Genomic DNA, 25,922 nt, shown 5'->3' with positions numbered 1-25,922 from the left:
TAGATGACCGATAATTATAAGTTATGTAAAGTAACACTTGCAGATTTTCATATCCTGAGTGACTGAAAACGGACATTAACAAAACAGCAAGAGACAGAGTTCTCTCAGCCACAGCATGAGCAAATTTAAGTCAGATGAGTGAAACTCCATTAAATGAAGCTAGCACTCAATATGCTATTCCAGTCTCATAAATAAAATTTAAGGACATGAGACCGATTCTTCTTAAAAGCAGTATGTGGCACAACTATGATTTCTCTTCCAAGTCTGAAAACACGAATTCAAGGCAGAAGACAAGTCTAAAGCAAAGCACTGGGACAAGCCATAATCGTTCTAACTGCATTGGATAGGAGTCCTAGTACATGTTGATAGTCTGTAGCTTAAACACATACACCCCCCCCCCACTGTGCCTAGTAAACGTGCAAATTAAGCATTCACAAACAACAAATACAGTGTTGCTAAAACCAATAAATGAGTTGTTTTGTTTGTGCCAGCTTCTGAAAAGCCAGATAAACAATACCAACTTTGCACAAACTTTACTGAAAAGAAAAAAAAGTAGTTAATCTATAAGACCAATTCTCTCTCTTTTAATTCCAGTTTAGGGTCACCAAGGTCTTTGTTACACAGAAGCCTTTCTAGATAGAAGACTAAACTTAGTAGGAGTATAGCATCACCATAGCTGTTAACTACCTTCATAGGGTTTGTTGCCATTCCTAATGAACCTTTAAAGATTCTATTTTGTGCCCTTGCAAAATTTTTTGTATACCAATAAAAGCTTTTGCTCTGCTGAACAGAATTCCAGCAATACATGTTTATTTACAGTTAAAGCTGATCTTCCACTTCTAAAATCATGTTCCTCATCTTAGGATTGTACTAACAGATTGATTTTTTTTTTTTTTTGCTCTGTAAAAAGTATACTATAAGAAACAACTTTTAAATGACAAATATTCTTTCTACAGATGGCATTGAGGTTTGGTTACTATGAAAATGGTACCTGCTGTACCCAGTTTGCAGAAGTTTTACAACACAGTACATATATTAAACTTATATTTAAATGTTGCACATTTATTTCATATTTCCAAGTCTCTATTTCCCCCCCAGCTGTTTACAGCTAGCTTGAAGCCAAAGTACTTTACATACCTCCCTCCTCCCCAACCTGTCCCCAAACACTAAGCACTCACACACTCATCATTGTAGGATTGATTGCTCATAAGTGATACACTGCTGGCATTGTTTTTCCTCCATTCTGTTTACAAACAGAAAAGCATATAGCATTTGTTTTAAAAGTAGGAACTTCAAGCCTATTAACCATGATAGTGAACCTTTTAAAGGAATTCCTTCGTTTTTTTGGCAGCATGGTTCTACTATGAAAAGTGACTATAAAAATTACTTTTACCTCAATGGGTCTGTTCTGGAATGCTAAAATTCAAGGTAGTGTCAGCACTGAAAAAACCCACACAGTAAAAAAAGATTTATTTTTCATACTACAATATCACAACTCCAATGTGTGCAAGACCACAAGCTGATTTTTTTTTTTTTTTGCATACCTTCCATGCTTCCCCCTCTCCTCTTTTTAAGCAGAACTATAACCCATCACTGAAACTAAGTAAAACCAATGGACTTTGGTACTGAATTCTTAGAATTTAAAATTTACATTAATAGCATTGTACAGGTATACAATACATATGTATATACCTATGTAACTAGAAGTACTAGCAATTCCCTGCAAAAGTGGTATTACTCAGAGAAAAATTTGTATACAAGCCAAGAAAAGACTTTATTTTCTCAATTCACATGCATTCAGTGCGTATCTGATGCAGAAATTGGTTATACATACACAGCCAGTTTTCATACTAGAACCAACTCCACCATGTTTGTTAGTTTTTTAGAACTTGAGGCACATAAGCTTAAGAGGTCAAAGACCAATGATGACTGATGGAGGCGACTTCAGTTCCATTCACAGCCATTTACTTCACACACTTTTGGCTTACATACCAACTGTCTCATCAAACTGTCACTAACAAATATGAAGCTACTAGAAGGAATGTATCATCCTCACTTCAAAAGAAAATATTGATCTGATGAATTTGTTGCACTCAGCTGAGCTCAGATATTTGAGATGGGAAGAAAGTTGTGCATTTTTACTGCACAATGGCCACTTTAGTGTCAGAAGTTTGCCTTTTTTGTTTTAATATCCTGTTTAATTGATTCATTTAGTAACCGAACCTCAAACCACTAAAAACAGAAATACAAGAAACTGCAGGTATATACAGAAGCTTTATAGATTTTAATCCAAGGCTTTCTTTAATAACATAAATTATGAGTTAAATGTATTATGATCAAAACAAAAAGTAATTAGTCTTTACTAAAACATGTACTGCCTACAACTGTTTAAATAAACTATGTATTTACAAAAGAAATCTTTAAGATGCCTATGTACCTCATGCAGAAAATAGAGTCACTGAACGTAGCATTAAGTAGCACTAAGATACTTCATTATGAAAGTGTATTCCCACAATCACAAAACAATACACGTATAGGAGATAACGTCTTCAGGTTATTTTCTATGCTTGTATGATTATTTTTTTCTTCATAAAAGCTTTACACAACTGGAATAGAATTAACATGAACTACATACTTTGAAGCCTAGTCATACAGGCAGACTAGGGATTAACAAATTCATTAATTCATTAAAGAAAAGCAATTAACACCAACATTCTTCCTCTGTACATTAACATACAGATGAGAATTGGCTAATTAAGCAACTTAGTATTTCTACAGATATCACTACCATTACATTGGGTCTTAAAAGCTCAAACTGAGTTCACTTGAAGAAGTCGGTAAAATGACACCACTGACATAGCAAATGCAATTACAGCATAAAGCCACTCGCTACTTACTGTTTAGTTCAATACCTACCTCGTTTCTTGTTGAAAATAATATTTTTACACAACAGGTCATTGTGACAGAGTACCACTGGTGATCCCAAATTTGACAGTCTTTCCTTCATCCAGGCCATCTCTTCCTGAAGAACTTGAGGACTTGGAATGTCACGTAAAAACCTTTTCAGGTATAAGACATTTGAGAGTTAATATTTAGTACTGTGTGTACCATACCAAGCATTTGTAATGAAATTACTTGTTTTCCTCTACATTCTTCTTGCAAATAATTCAATAGACCTTCTCCCAAACCAGGGCACTCTTTTCCCTGGCACAACAGCAGTCAAATTATGACAATTATTTCCCTGTCCTCCCAAAAAAAACAATTTTCTGAAGATTATCTGTGCCCTAAACATAACAGTAGTCCAAAAATCAGGAGTAGAACTTGCATACACTCCTGCACATTTTTAAAGGAGTAAAGATTAAAAGGGTTATAGCATGAATTTCATTTACTTTTTGCTCATGTTACATCCTTCAAGGATACACAACAGTAAGTACCAAGTACTATATGTATCTATACAGAGGAAATGAAACATTCATTTTTAGTTCTAGTCACAGTAAATATGCTTAAGTAGCCATTTTATCTTCTAGATTTTCAATTAACTATTCAAGTTCTCAGTTTTCCTAAGAATTTTTTGTTGTCGAAGAGAAAAGAAAAAAAAAAAATCAAACTTTGCTAGAGCATTCTTTAATTACAATGCAGCAAGAAGGACAGTTGGCATCAGCGATTTCAAAGAAGTTCCACAAAGAATGTTTTTAAGCTGGAATCTGCTTCCTGAGTGATATGAAGTTTGATGATATTGCACTAACAGTGCCTAATTACAGTTTTAGCTTGAAGTTTGATCTCCACTCCCCAAGAAACATTGTCTTCAACTCAAGACAATGATTACATTTAGATTAGAGCACAGAAATTTTATTTAGGTTAAATGTTGCTCCTAGTTTTGCCGTTCCTCTCATCCCAATCTTCCAGTGACTGACACTAAAACCCTTTGAAATACTTCCCTATTTTGTTAAGCTCCTAAGAACCATGGTTTGACTTACAACTCAAGAGCTATACTGGGATGCAAAAACCAAAAAGTAATTAAACCCTTAAACCCAGGTAACACCATTATTCATACTTCATAGCACAGGTCTAGAATGACTGTGTGGATACCTTTTCCTCCTCTGGAAAACACTTTGGGAGCTCATCCTATCACCCAAAACAGCCTTTCATTAACTTTACATCACCCAATTTTTGACAAATTTATAAACTGAACAAATACAAGACAGCTAAGACATGGAGGTTAGAATGAACAACAAGCAGTACTCTTGCAACCCCAGGAAACATGCTTTTAGTATTCACCCTAGAACATAGATCTCAGTTTGAAACAGATGGTTCTCTTAAAAACTGTTGAGACAACTACCTGAAGTGCATGACTTGACCTTGATTCTTTAACATCATTTAAGTGTCCAGTCAAACCAAGAGCTATATGTACACATACACAATATATCAAATGAATTTAAAAACTCTCCTTATCATATTTGACATATATACAGCTACTTCAGTATACAAGAGTATGACAAAACTCAAAATTTTACAAACTTAACATTATGGGGTAACACAAACCTGTTTTTTTAAATATTCTTCTACCCCTCAACCAGAAAGAATGGGAAGTCAGGCAAGCACATAATGAAATACCTACCTTTTATTTACTTCCTCATCTGCAAATTCTGTGGGTATAAGAGAGAAGTATTTCCCCATCTTCAGCCACAGATTAGATTTAGGGATCCATCCATTGTGTGCATGAATAGTATGGATTTTAGCAAGCTGTCTGGCAATGAGTCTAAAAAAATAAAGTTTAAATTAATGTTATATTGAATGTGTATCTGACAGTCTTTATTGTATTTTTCCTAGCAAAAAGACAACTACAAAATATTTAACAGAAAAATTGTAAAAAATGCAGCAAAGGAATCCAAAGAGGGTTTAAACAAGAGCAGCACAGCTATAGGGTAGCATCTTTCAAGACTCAAAAGGTCATTAACACCACTACTTGAGGGAGGGGAGGCAGGAGGGATTGGAGTTCAGTTACAGCATGCATACTTCACCTGTATTTACAGTCTCTTCAGCTTGCTTATCTTTAGAAGAGTTGACTCAAATTAGCTGCCATTGTTAGGCAAATGCATTTCAGTACGTACATGAAAAACTAAAATCTTAAGACATCAGTACTTTCCGTTCACTGCTAATAGTTTCAAAAATTATGTCTCAACGGAAGACTATCTTGAACCTATTCACAAAAGGAATGTATTAGAAACAGAGCTAGGAGTACTTGCTTTAATCAAGTCCAGCCCCCTACAACTCCACTTTGTTAAATGATCTCCCTAATGGTAACATGCAAGTGTTAAATAATCACAATAAGCAGACCTCTAAGCAGTCTTCTGGGGAGGCAGCAAGGATCATTTGTTCAGCACTGGAATACCATGATAACTAAGATAGAGGACAGTGAGCTGTCAGGAGTGTGAACATCAATTTAGTGCAGGCTTATAAGTATTTCTTTTCTGCCTGCTCATAAACTAAGCTTGAGATCCTTTGGGCCTGACAGAATACCATAAATGCATCATGGAACTTGAATAATGAAATAATAATTTAAAAAACCTTACCTGAAAATATCTGGATTGCATACATGCTCTGGATCCAGTGCTTCTCCCTGCATGAACTCGTAGCACAGGCCATTATTGAAAGTACAGTATAGTTGAGGTGCACAGCCATGGGCCTGCAACACACGGAAACTCTTCACTTCCTCATCTCGATCTACTAAAAGCTCGGTCTTATTTCCATAGATCCTAACTAGAACGACATCATCTGTTATGTCACCCACGTAGCAGCCAATTAATTTATTGGTGATTCCATCAGTGAACAGCTGAAAAGTAAAAATAATGCATAAGCAACTCAGATCTGCATTTTCAACGTGCAGGAAAAGAATGCAGGGTTATTCTTTAGTTCACGAAACAAATGCTTACTAGATTGAGCATTAACAAAATAAATCTTTAAGATATAGGAAAATCATGAAGAAAATTGCAAGGATTTTTACCAGTAACAAAAAAAAGAGGAAAATGTGAAAACATGCTATAGTGAATTACAGAAATACTACATGTAAAAGGCAATAACTGAAAGCTCAATATTGTAAAATGAGTTTCCAAATAACCACTCTGAAACTGATAGATTAAAATGGCTGAAATCAAAGACCCAACAAGGCAGCAATCCTAAACAGGTATAAAAACAGTCATGAATACAGGTAGCATGAAAACAAAAACAATTTTGATGCACTTCAGAATTTCAATATTTCCTGATCCCTGCACAACCAGTAAAAGATACTCCTGGAGTTCTAGACTACTCCTTTTAAAAAGCAAAATTCAGGTCACAAACAGTTCAAGTTCAGTGGTTATCATCTTCCCACTAGCCTTCAGGTTTTACTGATTGAGAACAATTCCTACAGCTGCTCTGGCTCCTCTGCAAATTTGAGACAGTACTTAAAATTCAAGACCCTAGCCTTCAGCCTCAAGTACCATTCCAAATTTAAAAGCTTCTGACAAGACCCACTATCCTCTCACTTTACTTCATAACTGGTACATGCCATTTAAAAGATTAAAAAAGCATTTTATGTCCTTATCATTAAGTTGTATATAAATGTAATTTTTGAAGCCTTCCCATTTACTAAACTTTGACCGGTCTAGTCACTGATGCCTGAACATACTGAAGATGAAGCAAGTAACTGTCTACAAAAGTAAGAGTGTTATTTAAGCATTATGTTTACATCTAATGACAACCTACTCACTGCCTTTCAAATAATGATGGAGGTATGGATACTACAAGTTCCCAGCTACAGAAAGGATAGGGGTGGACCAAAAAAACCCCACTCCTTAACTGCTGCTTTTCCTTTCATATTTGATGATGATGCCTAAAATAGTCATTATACAGGCTGAACTCCTGCAGATGCTACCTGACAAGCAGACTAGATCCTGAGTTACTGGGCTGCATGTACCCAGTTGCATGTAGTCAAGCATTTGAAATCCCACTCAATGCCTGCAAGAGTAACACAGCAGTTCTTAATCTCCTTGTACAATCCAGAACAGTTTTACAGCTCAGAAAACAGACATCTGGCACTTTCAAACTCTGCACGCTGTCAACTCAGACTGAATGTTTAAGAACTTGCTAGATAAGCACTACCCATATTAAATCTAACAGTTAGGTAGGTGACCGAAGGACAAGCCATTAACATTCTCAGGTGACAAGCAACATCACAAGCAAGAGTGTCGATGTTTTCGTAACTACTGAACAGTCTCCCGCAGTCTTAAACATAAGTAGTAAACAATTTAAAGTCAAGGTTCTCACAGCAACTGTAATTTATATTCAAGTATAATTTTTTTTCTTGCTCTTTACAGTCATGCCTCTTCTCCCATTCTGTTGCCCCCAAAACCCTAATTAAAACTTAATTAAAAAAGAATAATCCCTCCCACAAAGAACAAAGCCTCCTTTCAGGACCTTGCACTAAAACTTAAAAGTGAGCAGCAAGAAGTAGCTTCAAGTTGGTTAACATACACAGTTAGACATACACAATTTTCCCTTGGGAGGACATCCTGCAAGTTTAACTTAACACCTTTCTTTAGGAAGTGCTTTCACCATTAATTCTCATTTAGTTAACTCTACTGCCATACGCACAAGACAAGTGGAGATACTGTCTGATCACGTTTACGAGAACTTTTTCAAACTATGCAGGTTCTTGAAGCTGCAAGCAGCTTTTATTTAAAGGCAAACTGAAGACCGTGGATAGATTTTTTTAATTCCTAATTGTAATAGAAGTCAGAAAATCAGCTGAAGAATGAAACCTATTTATCAGAATTAGAATACTAAGTGTTCAGTGACAACAGCATGAACTCCTTATTCACTGATGTCCACTCACACATCCTCCCAGGTCTTCTCCCTCCCTCAAGTCCTAAGTCAGGCCCAGAACAAAAATACTGACAAATGGAGTGGTCTGTTGCTTTTCAGATCTTATACTAAACCTTAATATTTAATGAAAAAATACTTGTATTAAAAATACATGTCAACAACAAGAAACTTCTCTACAGGCAATATCATTCCTTAAAACCTTGCACAGTTTGGGTGTGGGGTTTTTGTTGTGGGTTTTACATTTTTTTGTTTTGGTTTTTTTTGTTGGGTTTTTTGGGGGTTTTTTTGTTGTGGTTTTTTTTTTTTTAAATAAAGCAAAACAGAATTCAGAAACCTTGACATCCCCCCCGCCCCCCCTACAAAGGGTAGCCTTTATTTTGAAAAGTAAAGTGGTATCATTCAAACGCAAGTGACAGCTTATTTCCAAATCTCAGGGGTTTAGAGAAATCAAGCATCAGGAGCAATTTTTTTAATTCCTAAAGAAAAAATTCTGAAGTTGGCTCAAGTCTCCCCGTTTAGGAAGACACAGGACTTTAACAGTGGAAGATGCCGTGTTTTAGCTATTACGCCTTGCCTTCCTCAGCAAACCTATGTGATGAGGTGAACAAACTCCTGCAGAAAAGGACTGGGAAAGCTTTAGTTGTCATCACAAATAAGAAGAAATAGCTCAAGTTCCTGAGTAGCAGAGGATATGAAGGTATTCCATTTTCTTAAACAGTTACAAATACTCAATCTTGCAGAAGTAGGTTCAGCAAATCATATACCTTTCATCCACACAGGGTAACCATAAATTCAAATAAACCTGCTTACAAAGCCTCCTTGATTGACTCAAAATTAAGACTTCACAATTTATGGACACATTTTATTACTAGCTATTATTTTAATAACCCAGAAAAAGAGACAAGTAATGAAGAATCTTGCCTTAAACAGTGTTCATAGCAACTAAATGTTATAATATTAATCAGCACAACTAAGAAAACTAGACCATTTAGCACCATAGATACTGGTTTTCACATTAAAAAGAATACAACTGTACTCTAACACTGTTTTCTCTGTGGACATAAGCATATTGTTGCAACAATGTACATACCATATTCAAGGGAAGGATAATGTGCTGGAGCAGCATTACCTAGTTTGAACAGGCAGTACTTAAATGCATTTCAAGTATGGCTTGTAAATCACAAATTACATGTTTATATTATAACATATCCATTCATAACCTTCCCCCTTGTAAGTGTATTGCCACAAAACTATTTCGATCACAAGGAACCTCCTGTCATCATCTAGTTCAACCTCCCTGCTCAAGAAGGGCCAACCAGAACCAGTTGCCCAGGACTGTGTCCAGTGAGATCTCCAGGAATTCTGGAGACTCTACAATCTGTCTGGGCAACCTGTTCCAGTGTTTGACCACCTTCACAGTAACAAAAAAAAAACCCCCAAAAACCCCCCCAAAAAAAAGCTTTTCCTGTGTTCAGACAGAGTTTCACATGGTTTATTTTGCATGCATTGCCTTGTCTGTCACTGGGCACTGAGAGGAGTCTAGCTCCCTCTTCTTCATTCCCTCCCATCAGGTATTTATATACATAAGACCCCTGCAAGCCCTCTTTTTTCCAGGCCAAACAGTCCCAGCCTCTCCTCATATGAAACATGCTCTAGTCCCTCAGTCATCTTCATGGCCCTTTGCTGGACTTGCTCCAGTGAGCCTGTATCTTATACTGGGGAGCCAAGAACAGGACACAACACTCTAATATGGCAAATCAATGTAGAAGTATTGATTCTCATACATTTTAGCATATAACCAGAATTAACTCATTAAAAAGTTTAAAGAGCACTTTGCAGAATTGTTTTGTGTTGAGATGTTGATCGAGTTAAGTATCTTGTCTGCAATACTTAAATGAAAACTTCTGAAATGTAGCATAAGAAAAAGCTCTTATCCTGTCATTGCAGGGCCAAAAGAAAAGTGAAAGTTCTGCTGAACTAAGATGGATCAAAACCAGTAAGTATAAAATTCACCACCCCCTCTGAAGAGAAAGAATTCTATTGTCTTCATCGAATAGCAAAGGCAGCAAACAAAATGGGCAGTAATTCCCAACATACAACAGCACTATTTCAAATCACTGGAACTTGTGCTACCGTTCTCTACTTCTTATAAAACAATCCTCTAATGAAGCTTGCCTTTCCCTCCATACAAAATTGTACTAGAAAAAGACAAAGCTCTACGGCCATCAGAAATAGTCATACTACAAAAAAACAGTCATTAAGTAGCGCTGATGCAAAGAAACAGTAAGAATTTTACTTCCTTATCCTGTTGAACAAGAAACTTTTGGCACTGTACAGCTTGTGTCATGCTGCACAGGTCTATTATCCCCTTAAAACAAGTCTCATTAGTGTTAATAAAAAGAAATCTACAACAAGGAAATTGGACTCCCTCAACTGATAATTTAGGAGCTCTACTTCTTATTAGCATCTATTTGTAACATGCTGCTATAAGTAATTGTTTACACCCAGGAGCATTTTAGTTATTGCTTCTTAAAAAGGCAGAAGGGTTTGCTTACTTTTCTAATAACATTATTCAGAGTAGACAATTTCCATATTCCATCGTGAGAAAACATCTAATGTTTTCTACCAGTAAAAGAATGTAATACTCACTTTATTCTTTTATTCAGAATGCCTTTACTGTAGCATTTACAGAATCAGCTTAGAATGCCTTGCCTGAAACATAACTTGAGATGCAGCAGAGCAAAACAGGAGTTCTATAACAAAAGCATCAGCTGAGCAGCATGAACAGAGAATGGACTCTGATGACATGGATAAAATAATCAGTAAACTCAAGGCCATGTGGAAGAAGATGGCAGAATCTACAGAATGTTATGAATACCAGGTAGAAAATTCTGGAAACAAATAAAAAAAAAATACAGAAAGCACCAATAGAAGTCAAGAACACAATGCAACACACAAAAAAAATCCAGCAGCAAAATTCTGGTACCCTTGTAATCTGCAAAAATTTAATTATTGTGATATGTACTTACCACATTGCAGTAAGTACTTTCAGGCGAGGTGATGCAAAGCTAAAACTAATACTGAAAACATTTCTGGAAATGGTATTTATACTAGCCCACAATCCAGTTGGAGATCTACCTTGAAGTCAAGCCTTTGTAGCTCTTGGGAACAAATAGAAACTGTTTACTGAAATGCAGAGTGAAGGTCAGAAAGCTACAAATAAGTCTGAGTTACTCAAATGCAGTCTCCAAAAGCAGCCCATGGTAGAAACAAAGCCAAGTGAGTCCAGGAAGACCAGAGAAAACTCAACCAAGACATGAAGCATCTTTGAGACAGACTTTACCCTAAAAGCACTCTTATCAGCAACAATTGGGTTATTAGATTCCTGAAAAGGGCATGTGATGGGTATGTTCCCATCTCATAAGCAGATGGTTCAAGAAAAGCTTGTATCTCATCCAGCTCAGATAAAACCAGGATTGTTTATCTGGTGTTCAAAACCACCAGATTGTTCCAGGTGTTCAAAAGAATGAGAACGAAATTATTATCACATGTAACAAGCATGAACAGGCAGAAATAAAGCATCACAGGGCAAAGTAGAAAGCACTTATCACTCACAAAAGAGATGTAAAACCAAACAGATTTTTTCCTTCTAGACTGTTATTACATCCGTAAGAGGAGAAATATAGAGAGCAGTATTGTACTGCTGTAGTATTGTACTGCTGTAGAAACAAAACGGTGATGTGAAGTTTCAACATAAATAAGCAGGGATTCCCCCAATTCTGCTGCTGAACCGCAGACTGCATATTAAGATCTCCAGAAAGGAACAGACTTTTAATACATGCTTCTTTAATGCTCACAAAACTTCAAGTTTGTATTTAAGATAAAACTTCCATTTTTTCTGGAAAAGTATAGTCTATACAGGCACATCTACAAGTACCCATCTCAAGAATTTAACTTCTTGAAACAAGGTTAGTTATTTCTCCATCTCTTCTTTCTGTAGCTATTCATAAAAGGACAAAGTATAACTACTGGAAAATGCAGGCCTTGCGTAAAATCTCATATATTCAGCAGGGCTTATGAGAAACATAATTCAAAGGTCTCCAGGCTCTGGAGCCATATCCTCTAGATCATTACATTCAGCAGGTGAAAGCCATTGCCTACACAATTTTGGTGGTCAGATGATAAGGAACAAGACCATTTGGTGTTAAAAGTACCAAGGCTAGCAGAGAGCCAGTAAGTCAACGGCACCATTCTATGGTAAGTTTGGCCATAAGCTGAACTAGCAGTGTTCTACTGAACTTTTGGGGTGCACTGCCATGACAGCAGCATGGAGAAAGCAATACCACAACTACCTATGCTATATACTATCACTTAAACATTTTTTTGGCTACCAAACCACGAACCCTGCAGTTTCAAGGAAGAATTCAGGGGCAGGGGGGTGGGGTCATGATGTGTGGGGTTTTTTTCTTTTGGGGTTTCTGTTTTGGTTGGGGGGGGGGCGTGTCTTAAGGTCTTAACTGAAGTTTCACATCCTCCATATGCTCAGTATAAATACCATCTAAAATTACATTCAGTAGTCTACTATTAAATGCTACAGATATGTCACCCATTGCAAGGACTGGTTCTGATCTAAATGCATGACTTTTATATCAGAAGAAAACCCCAAAGAGAAATTACATATTTTTCATCTTGTTTCTGAAGAATATTCTCCTACCTGAAAACAGTCAATATCAGGTAACTAGTTAAGACTTTTAAAGTGGTGAATTGTTTTAGATCTTTTTACAGATTTTGTGATACTGATGAAAACAGTAACAGATAAATCAAAAAAAAATAAGCTAATGGAAAAGGAGTCCAAGATTCTATTCAAACTCAAAGAATTATTTTGCTGCTCCTCCCCGTGGAAGATTTTGACATGAAACGGCTACGTAACAGTGTGTGTGAGAAAACAGGAGCTAAAACATCTTAGATAGCTACCTTTCTTTCCAATGTTACAAGTCTATAGCATAAGTTATGTGCCATTACACAACCAGATCCAAGCCATGCCTAAGCAAATATTGGTTCTCTGTAATTAGAACCAGTCACCCAATACAAACACACCTATATCATGCACTGTGATGTGGCACATCGGTCACATAAAGTCACCACATGCACAATTGCTGCCTCTCCCACTGATACAACCACCCCCCCCACACACACTTTACAGGAAGGGATTGAGATTATCAAGCTTCATAAGAATGGAGAAACCAACCCAGCCTCAAATGACATCTAATACTGCCTACGTTTCCCACTTACTGTGACATTGCATTCAAGGCACACCTCAAATTACAGTTTTTCCACAACACATCAGCAATGCAGCCCATTCTGCAACTCTAAGTTTTCTTTTTCTTTCCTTCACTCATCACTTCTGCATTTAGAGATATTAGCACTTCAGGATGTTAATCTGTGAACTCAGTCCTTCCTCTTTACATGGTAACTACTTTCACAACTGCTGAAGAGCAGGATGTCCTAAAAACAGCCAAGCAATAAAAATATTTTTTGAAAAATGTAATGATGTTGAGATACAAAATAAAAAGTTAGTTTACTTTGTTTCCCAGAGACTAACATTTTCTGTTTCCATTCAATTATTACAATGCTTTAAATCCCACACTCAGTCTGTTTAAATAAACTCTGAAATATCTTAACTAGTTCAGAAATCTGAACCTAATCATAGTTTGTATTAAAGAAAATACCAAGATCTACACAAGCAAAGAAATTAGAGCAGCAGCCAGAAAATACTGCCTGAAGCAAAGCTATTGAGTGCAAGTCAGGAAGAAAAAGCAGATACAGGGAGAAAAGCTAACCTGGTATATAAAAAAAGAAGGGGGATGTTGTTTTGCTGGTGAAAGTACAATTGTTTATAAGCATGGCTCTGTCTTGGATGGTCACATTTCATAGCTTCAGGAACAAACTTTTGCAAAGAATTGTAAAATGCTGCAGTAGTAAAGTCATGCAAAGTGTTGATAAATGCAAAGACATGTACATCTTGCCAACAGACTACCAGAAAACAAGCAAGGTCCAATTATTTCAGAGAATAAAAAAACCAAACTTAATTACACTTATTTGGAGATGATTGGAGCTTGCAGGATTCGGGGGTGGGGGGGCAGGGGGAATCATAATGAAGAATTTGATCACCTTTGCACAACTGATCCTTTCCCCACCCCACCCCACCCCCCCCCGGTTTAGGCCACAATAAGACTACTGTGCTAGCATACAATTTTTACCATTTTAGATCTCTGAATTATTTTGCAGATTATTTTTTTTTCCACACATAAGATATCATGCTGGTCTATCCAGATAATGGCGTAGATTAACACTATGAATATTAAGCCTTTTCATCAATAAAAACAAGCAGCCTTTATTCTCAATGTTAAAGATTACTTCAGAATGGAAAAATACAGATTGTTTTTCCTGCACCGTAACATTACACTGCAGATAGGAAATTATGTATTAACCTACTGAATCCTTCATTATAACCAGACCTACAAGATGGACAATAGGTCACGGGATAAAAGAATCCTGAATCTGCACTTACTGAAAGGGTAACTAACCTTCCCATGCTGTAACCACAGATCCTCCTTCAAATACGAACACAAATCAATCTCCATAAAAGAGGAAAAATAAAAAATTCTTAAGGTAGGCAACAGAGTCCAAACTGTGATTGTATTTTTACACTAGGAAGGGTGATACAGGCTCTTTAAGACAGTAAAGAGTTAAAACAACTAAGTTTATGTTTTTCATTAAAAAAGAATTGTCCAGAATATAAAAACTGAAATGTCCACAGTCACAATTCAAGCTGCTTACTAACTCAAAACTTTGAAGAGCATTTTTGTTTATGAAATAAAAAAAACCCACAAAACTGTTTCTCATGTTCACCACAGCCAATTTCTGAATTTAGCATGCAGTGAGCCTTTCAGCAGGAGGTTGGAAGTGAGGCCTCCAGAGATCCCTTCCAACTGAACTACTCTACAATTTCATTACTGAAATCAGCTGTTACAGAATGAAAAGCAACTACTGCAAAAAAGCACAGATTTGTTTTAATGACATTGATTTGTATTACTGTAAAGCAGAAAAAGCAAGCCTCAAGAATTTAAGAGTTAGAAAATATAACACCCAGTTCTATACAGGTCCTAGTATATCCACAGATGACAACTGCAAGAAGTATGTACATGAAGATCAGTGTTTAGAGAGGAAAATTTGTTTCTCCTTACCAATGTAAGAGGACTTTAATATTTGTACTGTTCTGTAGTGATAATATTCATGTATGACTTGATAGAGGAGATACATTACAGCAGAGCTGCTTGTGATTCAGCAAATAATTGGCAATGCTTATGGATTCTATAGACTTTCTTGACAAATAATGCAATAAAAGAATAATTTAAGCACTGAAGATTTAAATTATTTTCATCCTCTATCCTACACTTACGTTCTATGCTATGATGCAAAAAATATAACAATGTTAAAATATATTCATGAATTTAGGTACTTATAAATCTTACAGAAAGTGAGGATTATGCATTAAAATTTTCTAGCTACACTGTTTCAAAATTGTTTACCTAAACAATTTGACAAACAACTAAATTTTTGCCAGAGAAGTTAATTAACTTTTTAAAGTCAAGCTCCAGACTCTTCAACTTCTTACTAATTGTTTTGACCCAAGAAGTACTAAAAGCAAAGGCAGCTAAGAGCAGAGTTCAACAGAGGAAGTAGTAGCTCATTCCACTCATCAGTGTTCTTTGTCTACTTTGCTATGATGATGCTGTCTCAGATTAGGCAAGGCAAGCATATTTTCCATGCAATACATGATTCTCATTTTCATCTCCCTCCTAAATATATGCCCCTCTAATGAGGGGACTCCAAGGCAGACCTTCTGTTCACTCCATCCTCTTAACAAAAACAGTCATCCTTCACTTCAGCATCTTACCATATGTGATGCATGTGTAAGATTGCAGCAGCAATGGTGGTAATACAACTAGTTTCAAACCACGTGCATTCTTGCTTGTTAGGTACACACAGCAGTTTAAACACAGACTAAAGAGTTAAAAATAAAAGGCCACTGCTAAGCTTCATGAATAGGATGTTCTTCTGCTGTTCAAAAGGAAAAAAGTGACCTGAAAAGTTTTGGTCTTAAAGTAAGTTGGTCGAAACAAAACTCAAAACTCAAGACAATTTTTAGACAGAAACTTCTAACCACAGACAGTAGTCTATTACTTTACTATTGTATGACCAGTCAAATAAGTCCCTGTTCCACACCAATGGTACCCATGGTTTTTATTCTATTAATTGCTTTTTCTGAAGAGGACGACAGAGGAAGTAAGCAGCATTTTTTTTTTTCCTTAAGCCTACTACAGCTTTCCCAAAAGGTTAGAGTCATCCCTCCTTAATAAGAAAATGTTTTGGTTTTGTTTATTAGCATTCCTGTATGAAAGAAAGAAAAATATTCTGTTGAGAAGTACCCTCATCAGAGAGCTGAAAGAACAAAAACATGTCTAATGTAAGGTAGTCCTGCAAGGAGCAGGGAGTTGGACTCATGATCCCTACGGGTCCCTTCCAACTCAAGATATTCTATGATTCTATGAACTCTAACAACTCTGTTTACTATTACATGTTGTAAAGCTGTCTTCATTGCACCTCAAGATGTTGGGACTGTGCTTAACTTACGGCTACAGCCCCCAAAGAAACTACTTGGAAAAACCTCATTAGCTTTATTTTCATACTAACTGGACTGGCATGCATCAAGTTTCTTTTCTTATCAAGAAACTTCAGGAAATTTCAGCCAATTCATGTGCTATTACCTCAGTGTGCTCAGTTTTTCTATACAAGTTACTTTCAGCAGCTCTCTTCAGAGAAACTTCACTAAAATAAGACACTTCCGCATATTAATAACTGCTGAATAACACAGTTTAAGAGCATATAATAAAACGCTCAACACAGACTGTAACTGAACTGCTATTTTAGCCAGGTAAATCGACTGAAGGCTTGTATGGGGCCAGGTTAAGTACATTCTAGAAGCACAACAGCAGCCAATCCTCAGGCAGATGACTCGTCATAAATATGAATGATCGCTCACCTAGAGAATACCAGAAACTAGGCGGCGATACTCCTGCATACCGTCAAGACGGAGGGATGCAAGCAAGCTTAACGTTAACGGGGCTGATACTTACCGGGATACCGTCGGCCCCAAACCGAACCCCGTAGCGAATCCAAGGCGTGTATTTATTCACTACACGCGACGGCGCGGCGAGGAGAGCCCGCCAAGGGCTCCGTCGCCGATGGCGCCCAGGGGAGCGCCCCAGCCCCGCGCCCGCTGCCTCGGCGGCCGTTACCTCAGCGGCCGCCCCCCCTCCGCGCCACGGCAGCGCGGCGGCGGCAGCCAGCCGCCCCCCCCCGCCTCCTCTCCCCTCCTCTGCCCCGGGGAGGAGGCAAGTCCCCCACCGCTTTACGAACACGCCCTGCTCGGCACGGACCCAGCGAGGGTGAAGCTTCGCGGGGCCCCCCCCGCTTGCCCTCCCTCGCCGCCACCGCAGCCCTCGGCCCCCGGGCCGGCAGCGGGCGTCGCGCGTGCGGCGGGGCCGCCAGCCGAGCGCGGGTGGAAGAGCCCTCCCCTCCGCTAACGGGGGGGGGGGGGGCAGTTTGAGCGGGGAGGGCACGCGGGGAAGAAGAGGAAAGCGGGCGACGGGGAAGGAGGAAGGCCGGGAGGGGGCAGGGGATGCTGCCGCGCCGACACGCCCCGCCGCCAGGCTGCCGAGCAAATGGGGCTCAGCGCAGGGGGCTGCATTTGGAGAGCGAGGGGGAGGGGAAGGAAGCGAGGCGGCAGCTCCCCCGCACAATGGCCGCCCGCCCGCCCGCCCTCCCCCCTTCCCTCCTCCCTCCCTCCCCACGCTCGGGCTACCGCATCCCCCGCAGGGGACGCGGGCGCAGGCCCCGCGACGCGCCCGGCCTCCCCCGTACCTGCAGCGTCACCTCCTCGGGTCTCCAGTGGGGCCGCAGGCGGCGCAGGAGCTGCAGGGCGCCCTGGCGGTAGCCGGGCCCCTCCCGCTCGCTGACAGTGATGTCCAGCTTGGGCACCTCCGGGGAGCCAGGCGGGACGTGGATGTAGTTGGACATGGCGGCGGGCGGGACGCGGCACGGGGCGACAAGGGCGGGCGGCTCTCGCTGTCGTCTCCTCCGCGGCGGAGCCGGCAACTGAGGGGGAAATTTCCACTTCGGCTCTCGATAAAGCGGCTCCACCTCCCCCCGGCTGCGGCGCGGAGCAGCCTGGGAGAGCGGGCGGGGCCTGGCGGCGCCCTCCCCCGCCGCCCTCCCCCGCGCTCCTCGCCCACCTGCCCGCCCCCCACCTGCCCGCCGCCTCCTCTCCCTCCGCGGCCTCCCGCGCCTCCCACCTGTCCGCCGCCGGAGCCCACGGCCGCGGGGCCGCCGGGGAGGCGGTCCATAAAAGCTCCTCGCAGCTGTGGAGGGGGAGCCGTGAAGGCGGCCGGCGCGGGAGAGCGGCCCCCCAGCCGCCGCCTGCTCCCCGGGCGAGCGGGGCGTGAAGGAATGCGGCCGGCAGCTGCAGCGGCGCCGCCCAGTCAATCGCCGGGCAAGTGAGCGATTTTAATCGGGCTTCGAGTGAGCTGCTGCCGTTAATTTTTGTCTTTCGTTGCTGCGCCAGCCTCCGTAACAGCCCCTTTTGTTCCCCTGCGGGGTGTTTGCCCGCTGACCGCCTTGCTCCGCTTCCCGGTTTCAGCCCGCTGTAGTTTGATACCGTTTGTGGCCCCTTAGGGCACGGAGAAGGTACCACGCTACGCGCCCGCCCTGATCGAAACATCTTCGTAAAGATCATCCTTGTCATGAGCAGTACAGAACAGTTACGGTCTTTTTTTTTTTTTTTTTTTCCCCCTGTTCTATGATGAAAACCTTGCTACCTTGAAGTTGCGTTACTTTCGGCCAAAACAAACCAGCCTGACTACATCACAGCAATTTTACCGATCAAGCAAAAAGGGGAAAAAAGAAACAAATGATTCTGTCTCTCTTAGAAATATTTTGATGCTGCCCCTAACATTCCTACAAGTACTTGCCTCCTGTCACATTCTGTGATCTTCCCACGTAGGAAACACTGAAGACTCGAGAAGTTCCTCTGTTACAAAGCAAGTTTATTAGGTTAGCCTAAGACACAAGAACTATGCAAACAGAACAATGGCTGGTCTCTTCCCTGAAGAGTTGTTACTCTAAACAGACCCAAATCAGGGGAAAGGGGTGTAATTTATGCACAAAATGAACAATGTCATGAGGGAAACAGCTAGTTCTACAGTTTCAGTTCTCATTAATTTCATACACATTCCACCAAAAGTGGAGTGCATTAGTAACCTTTCCACTGTGTCATCCATGACCATCTACTTGTGAATGTGTCTTTTACCAAGAATGTCTGTTGTCACCACCGATGGGTTTTGCATGACCTCACTATGTAAGTGCATCATCACTTCTATTCCTATTATTTCTGTTGAACACCTCACCTTATCCCAATATTTCTTCTTCGTTCACTCACCTGTATGCCTTTCCCCTCAGACAGGATTAAACATCTGGAATAATCTGTCAACAATTTTTCAAGTAATTTCCTTCTTAAATCTTTTTTCTCTTACTCCTCATGATCATTAATCTTAGCATTCTCTTCCATCTAAACTTTGGTTCAGACCAACTGTTTAAAACCTTTAGAGCCAGGAATCCATCTTTGTGAGAGTTCAGTAAAAAATATTTCCTTCTGTTGTATTTAAAATGAAAATATAATGTTTATGGTTGGTGTTATTAGTGTAAATATGTTATTCTATGTTAATAGCCTTTTTCTATCAAGGATTAAATGGGTAAGAATATAGGGGTCTGAATCAAATTTCAAGTGTAATAAAATTTCCAGACCTAAATGTTATAGCTTGAGTACATTTCTAATGGTAATATGCTTTTGGCTTGTCTTTGTTTAAATCTGCTCCCTAAGAAAACCTACTGCAAGTTTTATAACCCTCTTTCCTGTGATTTTGGGTCTGTCTTTTATATACACCGACTCACCACTTTCTTAAAATCTTCTTTCTCCACCTCACCTGATTGGACCTACCCATTTGTTCCATTAGCCTACTCCACTTTTTCTTCTTTAAAAGTAAGGACATTTTGAAAGTTAAATTCTTTTTTTATTTGAAAAGAAGATTTCTTTAAACACACTCGCCTTTATACATTATTCAGTCTTATAAGTTAGTATTACCACAGGAGCATGATATCACTCTATCTGATCAAGCATGTGATACATGGTGCCCTCTGCTTCTGCTTAGGCAGTTTGGTAGATGATAAACTAAGACTTATTTATGGATTAAGGGCAAAGTGACATTTTTGTTGAAATAAAATATCAAAGGTTGAATGCTCCAGCTTCCGTATGTTAATTTGAACAAGAACTGGTCTAAACAGAGATTCAATCTTGCCAACGCTGAACATAATACTCCTACCAGAAGCTTTCAGTTGTTAACTCTTGAGAAGCCTTGCTGACTTACCCAAGCCTGACTAAACTTCCGGAAGTTGGCTGTGAGTATATTTTAAACATAAATGGAGGAAGTTGGAGCAGTCATGGTGCTTAGCTTGTTTGGGAATTAAGGGAACTGAACTTCTGCCTACAAAATATTTATCAAATAGATGAAAGAACCAAGACCACTTAGGCAGTAGCACCTTCGTCTTTCTGATCATGGTATAAAGACACATCCTTTTTGCTTGTCCTCATGGTGCATTGGGAATTCTTAATTCCTGTTTTAAAACAGTTCAATAAAAGTTATAGCTAGCTACTCACCCCGTTTCCTTTCCTTTTTACCTTTCGTTACCCGCAAAGGTTTGCTGTGTCCAAATCAAACCCCAGAAAACATCTTCTGAAGAACGGGACTCTTTCTCAAGTTTCCAAGAATAGTAATTTTTTCCTTTTTGAAAAATTTGTTTTCCTTTTTCTTTTCCCTCCTCCTGATACCTGTACCCTACAAACTGTGAAATTCATTAATAAGAACTCTAGTGGGTTCCTCACAGGCTACAAAGTGTTCAGGTCAGCTGTAGACTTGTTCTTAGAAAGACCTGATGTGACATGAAGTAAGGGCTCAGGAATAAAAAGAACATGTTTTCTTTTAATGCCTGATGTTTTTGTTGGTACACCATACTAAATTAAAGTAATTCTAAGGCTGACCATAGATGTACACAACATGGAACTGAAGAAAACAGGGTGCTTTAGTTCTCGCCCAGGCCTGTGCTCTACCAGGCGGTCTGGGTACTGACTACATACAGCCTGTCTGACCTGCTTATCCTCACTGTTCTGCCATTCCCTTTTCCTTCTTCTGCTAATCAGAAACCAGGTTGTGCCATTTCATTTATTCCTACATTTTCCACCTTGCCTTTAGGTCAGTGCTGGATGCTTTATAAGATCTTAAAAAAAAAAAAACCACCACACAAAGAGCAACATCAGGCTCAGAACCAGTTTTAACTTCCCAGGTGCAGTTCTCCTAGCTGCTTTCCAAACCCAGTAATTGCTTCAGAAGAACTTAGTGCATAAACGTGACTATAAATGGGAAATTTATCCCTTCTAGCCATAATTAATTTTAATAACACTTTGCATAGCAGAGAGTCTCAAAATACTTTCTGTTGTCCTAATCTCACAAATAAAAAAATTGAGTCATCAGAAGGTTAAACCTGCCATTAGACCAGTCAGTCAGTGGGCCTGGAAATAATTTTTTTAACTTCCAGTCCAGTCCTTTGATCGCAGGCTCTCGTCAGTGCTTTAAAGAACGTCATCTCTGTTGATAATCCAGCATGTATTATCTGTGTCAAGATGAATCACATCTCTGTACATAGAGTGTTAAACTGTAATTCAACTCTTATATTTATTTATTTATTATATCGATTTTTAAAGTGCCTGGTGCCCTAGCATCCATATTGATTTACCAGCAACAACTCTTGACACACAAAGTTGATAGTTCTGTCATATGTTTATTGTACTCTATAAACAGATTTCATTTCAATCTTGGTGAAGACTAGCTTGAAATATATTCTTTTATAAAAATCTTGACAGTTTACAAATTTCTCTAAGATGGATACTGCTTGGTATGTTGTTGAAATGGTAAAAATCTTTCTCTTGTGCAAGTTGCTTGACAGAGTAATAGGTTATAGCTTTTTCAAGTATATTTTGAAAGCTACATACGATAGCAGAGTGAAAGCATTGATGTTCACTGCAGTTTTATGGCTTAATTTTCTATTAGGCTACCAATTAGTGACACTCATTTGACACATTCCATGCGATAACCTAGTTCCAGAGTATCTAACCCCTATTTTTTCCAACATGGGAGTGGTGCGGTGTGTAATATAATGTGGTAACAGATGTGATTACATGTGAAATAGCTTAGTGATTTCCAGCTCTTTCAGCTTTTCAGGGTTTCACCTGGAAACCTCAGAAGTTTCTAGTGGAAGTCTGGACATCTGTGCCAATAGGCTTGGTTACCTCCAAGGCCCCTTGAGATGAACTCACAGGTGTCTTCCCTCTGTGCTGTCTCTAGCTCTGAGTCCACGAACTCTAGGCTGAAGTGCCCTGAGTAGTTATCCAGTTACATGTCCTGCAGGAAACCTAAGCAAACTACGCAAAACCCTTAAACGTGCATGTTAATTATTCTCAGTTCAGTGAAGAGACAAAACCTGACAAAACCTGCTTAAGTCAGTAGGACCAAATACATGCTCACGCTGAAGCAGGTGCTAAATCAAAATGAGCAGCTTAGCAAGGAATTCTGCAATTTCTCCATGCGGGTGGGGCTAAACTGTACATTTGTTTAGGGCTATTTATAAAACATTATAGCCACTGGGTATAAAGAAAGAAGAGAAAATCTTCATACTAATTACATTACTCAAAAATACAGGTTAAATAAAGCAGCACAAAATCATAATTAACATTATTAAGCATTCATTTTTATAGACATATCTGTATTTTAAAATACGAAGAGTAATTACAAGTTGACTGACCCTTGACTAAACTTGAACTGTACACGTGTCCAATGATTTACCATAACCTGGTGTTTTTCTCAAGGGCAACAAATACACATACTGTGTAAGTACCCAGAAAGAGTCTACTTAGGCAGATTTAGGATGCCTTGCATGCAAGAATAAATTCACCTGCAGCAATATAAGAGGAGGAGTAGAATGGCTTTGGTATCTTCTAGAAATTTAAGCTTTTCTAACTTTTTATTGACTAATCAAACATCCTCCTATGAAGAAAAGTTATAAACCTCAGCAATTTGAAACACTCTCTGTGAACAAAGACAATATCAAATGTGCATTTAAATGGTATGCAAGCTTGTAAAAGAAGCCTAGAATACTTTTTCCTATTTTTAAGGTACTATCAGAATGCCATTCTGTATTCTCTAGTGAAATCTCTAATCAATTCTATAGCATAAAAATTGCGGGGGGAAGTTAGCTGAACTAAATTAAAACAATTAAAAAATGTGTACAGAATTATCTTGAGAGACTGAGAGTATGGTTATCACATATAAATGACAGCCAATTCACATTCAACCTGAATCAATAATAAAGAAGAAGGAAAGCCAAAGAAGGGTGGCAAAGAGGGGAGATGAGAGGGAGAAGGGAAAGGAAAGAGCAGGAAATTGTTGTGATTCTGTGTCAGTGAGAGAAGAAACTACTAAACTGGCTTAAGCGTCTTCCTCACAAAAACACCATTCCCAGCAATTTTCTTGGTAGTCTCAAGAAGTCAAGGACTGAAAACCCCATAGAAATTATGCAGAAATTATGCTACTTTCTCACGCTTATATCCAGTTCCTTTACGTCAAGGTGATAGATAACCAGGAGGGCTCTGGACAACACCACTGCATCCTTCTCATAAGTATTTGAGCTTCTGCGCTGAGGCCTGTGTGCCTAGTAGTCTCCAAGCTGGATGCTCTTTTGGTGCCCCTGTGTGCATCTTTTCTCTAAGCCTTACTTTCATCCTTGTTTATAGCCTATTTCCTACTGAATTAAGGATTAATTTCCTACTTTGTGTCTGTCCTCCCTTAGTAACTTGAGGAGGAACAACTTTAGAATTTCACTGGGACTTTAAATCCCAAAGATAGTTTTAAATCCTCTAACTGGGAATTACTGAACAGGTGGAAAGAATCATTATTATTTCACACTGAAAGAAAGGATAGTCGAGCTAAGCTTTTATCCGTTCTCTTGCTGCCGTTGAAGTAACTTGTTTGGGTTTTGTCTCTATATTTGCCAGTTCTCAGCTGGGTAGAAGGGAGAGGTCCCTTCACTTTTGAAAGGTACGTAATCCCAGTTTCTCTGGATTAAAATTGACTAGCATAACCTAATTTAGTATCCCCTGCTCAGACTTTGCCTCTTTTTTCTTGCTTTTAATCGCCCTGCCTTGTTTCTCATGTAGCGTTATGCTTTTGTCCTTTCCTGCTGGTAGAGTGGAAGTACGCAGCTCCTTCATGAAGGACTTCCACTGTGTCCAAGGAACAAGCAATGGCACCCCAAATTAGTCCATGGCTCTGCAGTCATTTTCCTTTTCCGGAGCTCTTCTTTTTGTTCTGCAATAGACACACTTCTTTTTGCTTTTTTCTCTGGGGTTTTTTTCACTGCCTTTTGGGGTTTTTTTTGTCATTGCTTTTAGCCAATTCCTGTTTCCCTGTTGTCTTCTCCTGTTGTATACCAGGCTGGTTAAAATCAGTTACGCCAGAGGAGCAGACCTTTGAGCAGCCCGTTCAGCTTCCATCGCTGTCACCAGGAACACCACCGTTTACTTCATTAGGAGCCAAATGAAGTGAAACGGGCCACGTACATGTGTACGGTCACATGAGCTTGGATTAAAGTTCAGAGCGGAGCGCTGCTCCCTCGCTGCTGTCACCCCCCACCCAGTGACGGTGCAAATTGCACCCACGTCTTGGGGTGCAGCACCCGGCAGTGCCCTGGGGGCCAGGGGCTATGGGGCTCCCCCAGGGGTGCTGGGGCTGGGCTCATCCCACCGCCCCTGCCAAGGAGCAGGGTGCTGGGGGGGCTGAAATGGGATCCTGGGGAGGCTGGGCAGGGCCATTAAAGCCCACGCGTGCCCCAGGGTCTGGCAGCACCCTCCCTGGTTCCACCCTGGAGCGAAACAACCTGCTCTCCAGGGGGTAGGGGAAAAGGAAATCTGACTTTCAGAGGGGCAGACTCATGTTTCCATTCTGAACCTGCAAGCCGTAGGTCACCATCTCGGGCTGCCTTTGACAGTCCTACAGATTTTATTGTTTTCAGTATTGTTTATTTCATTATTTATCCTACAGATCTGATTTACTCCTGAGGCGTTGAATCTTAGGGGGCTTGCCAAAGAAGTACAGTGGGCATAAGAGAAGAATGGCTCAGAACTGCCTGATATTTAATCATAGGCTGTAAATGTCTTTTACAGACTTCTCTGTTTGCAACTGTTGCTAAGCATGGGAAATTACTGAATTAGTCAGCTTCATTTGTATTTTTGTTAAGGGAGAGCTTGGAACATTAATTAAATTACATTTCAAGTTTAGGGATAATAAAGCTATGTATTCCCATTGGAAAACTAAAATGATAATACGATAAAAAAATAAATACAATGTAATAGAAATATAGCAAATATAACAAGGATAAAAGGCCAAACTTAGCCAAAGCCTCTGTCTTCCCCTCCATAGAGTTGCAGAGCTCAACAACTGCAGAAGCACAGAGGACTGCAGGGGAAGAGAATTGCTTCCCCAGCTCGGACAACAAGCCATAAGCAAGCAGGAGGGTAATCAAGGAGAAAAGTAGCAAGAGTTGCTACTACAAGAACATCGTGTCTTACTAGGAAGTCCCAGTGCAAGTGGAATTCAGAGTTTAAGTTTTATCAGAACACCTTGAAAGAGAACTGGGAGCCTCAACTGCAGTGTAAGCAAACACATACTCTTAACCATTACCAGCTTTCCTAAATTCTGTTTCTTTCTCATCTTCCCTTAAAATATTTTGATTTGTGCAGCAGATTGAACTCTGCAGTCTTTACACTTGAAGAT

General features: G+C 39.7%; 1 protein-coding gene across 1 annotated transcript in view; it reads right to left on the bottom strand.

Moving 5' to 3' along the window:
• The window catches only part of ETNK1 (ethanolamine kinase 1), a 35,115-nt gene extending 16,975 nt beyond the window's left edge, over positions 1 to 18,140 (bottom strand). Inside the window, exons 1-4 of the mRNA XM_052789011.1 lie at positions 17,851 to 18,140; positions 5,574 to 5,833; positions 4,619 to 4,759; positions 2,917 to 3,059 (exon numbers count right to left, since the gene is read on the bottom strand). Of these exons, the coding sequence (XP_052644971.1) occupies positions 2,917 to 3,059; positions 4,619 to 4,759; positions 5,574 to 5,833; positions 17,851 to 18,006 (700 nt within the window). The 5' untranslated portion in view covers positions 18,007 to 18,140. The remainder of the gene's footprint in view (positions 1 to 2,916; positions 3,060 to 4,618; positions 4,760 to 5,573; positions 5,834 to 17,850) is intronic.
• Positions 18,141 to 25,922: the final 7,782 nt, after the last annotated feature.

The sequence above is a fragment of the Harpia harpyja genome, chromosome 6 (assembly GCF_026419915.1).
Source record: "Harpia harpyja isolate bHarHar1 chromosome 6, bHarHar1 primary haplotype, whole genome shotgun sequence".
In the NCBI taxonomy this organism is placed as follows: domain Eukaryota; kingdom Metazoa; phylum Chordata; class Aves; order Accipitriformes; family Accipitridae; genus Harpia; species Harpia harpyja.
This window is presented reverse-complemented; position numbering and strand designations above follow the sequence as displayed.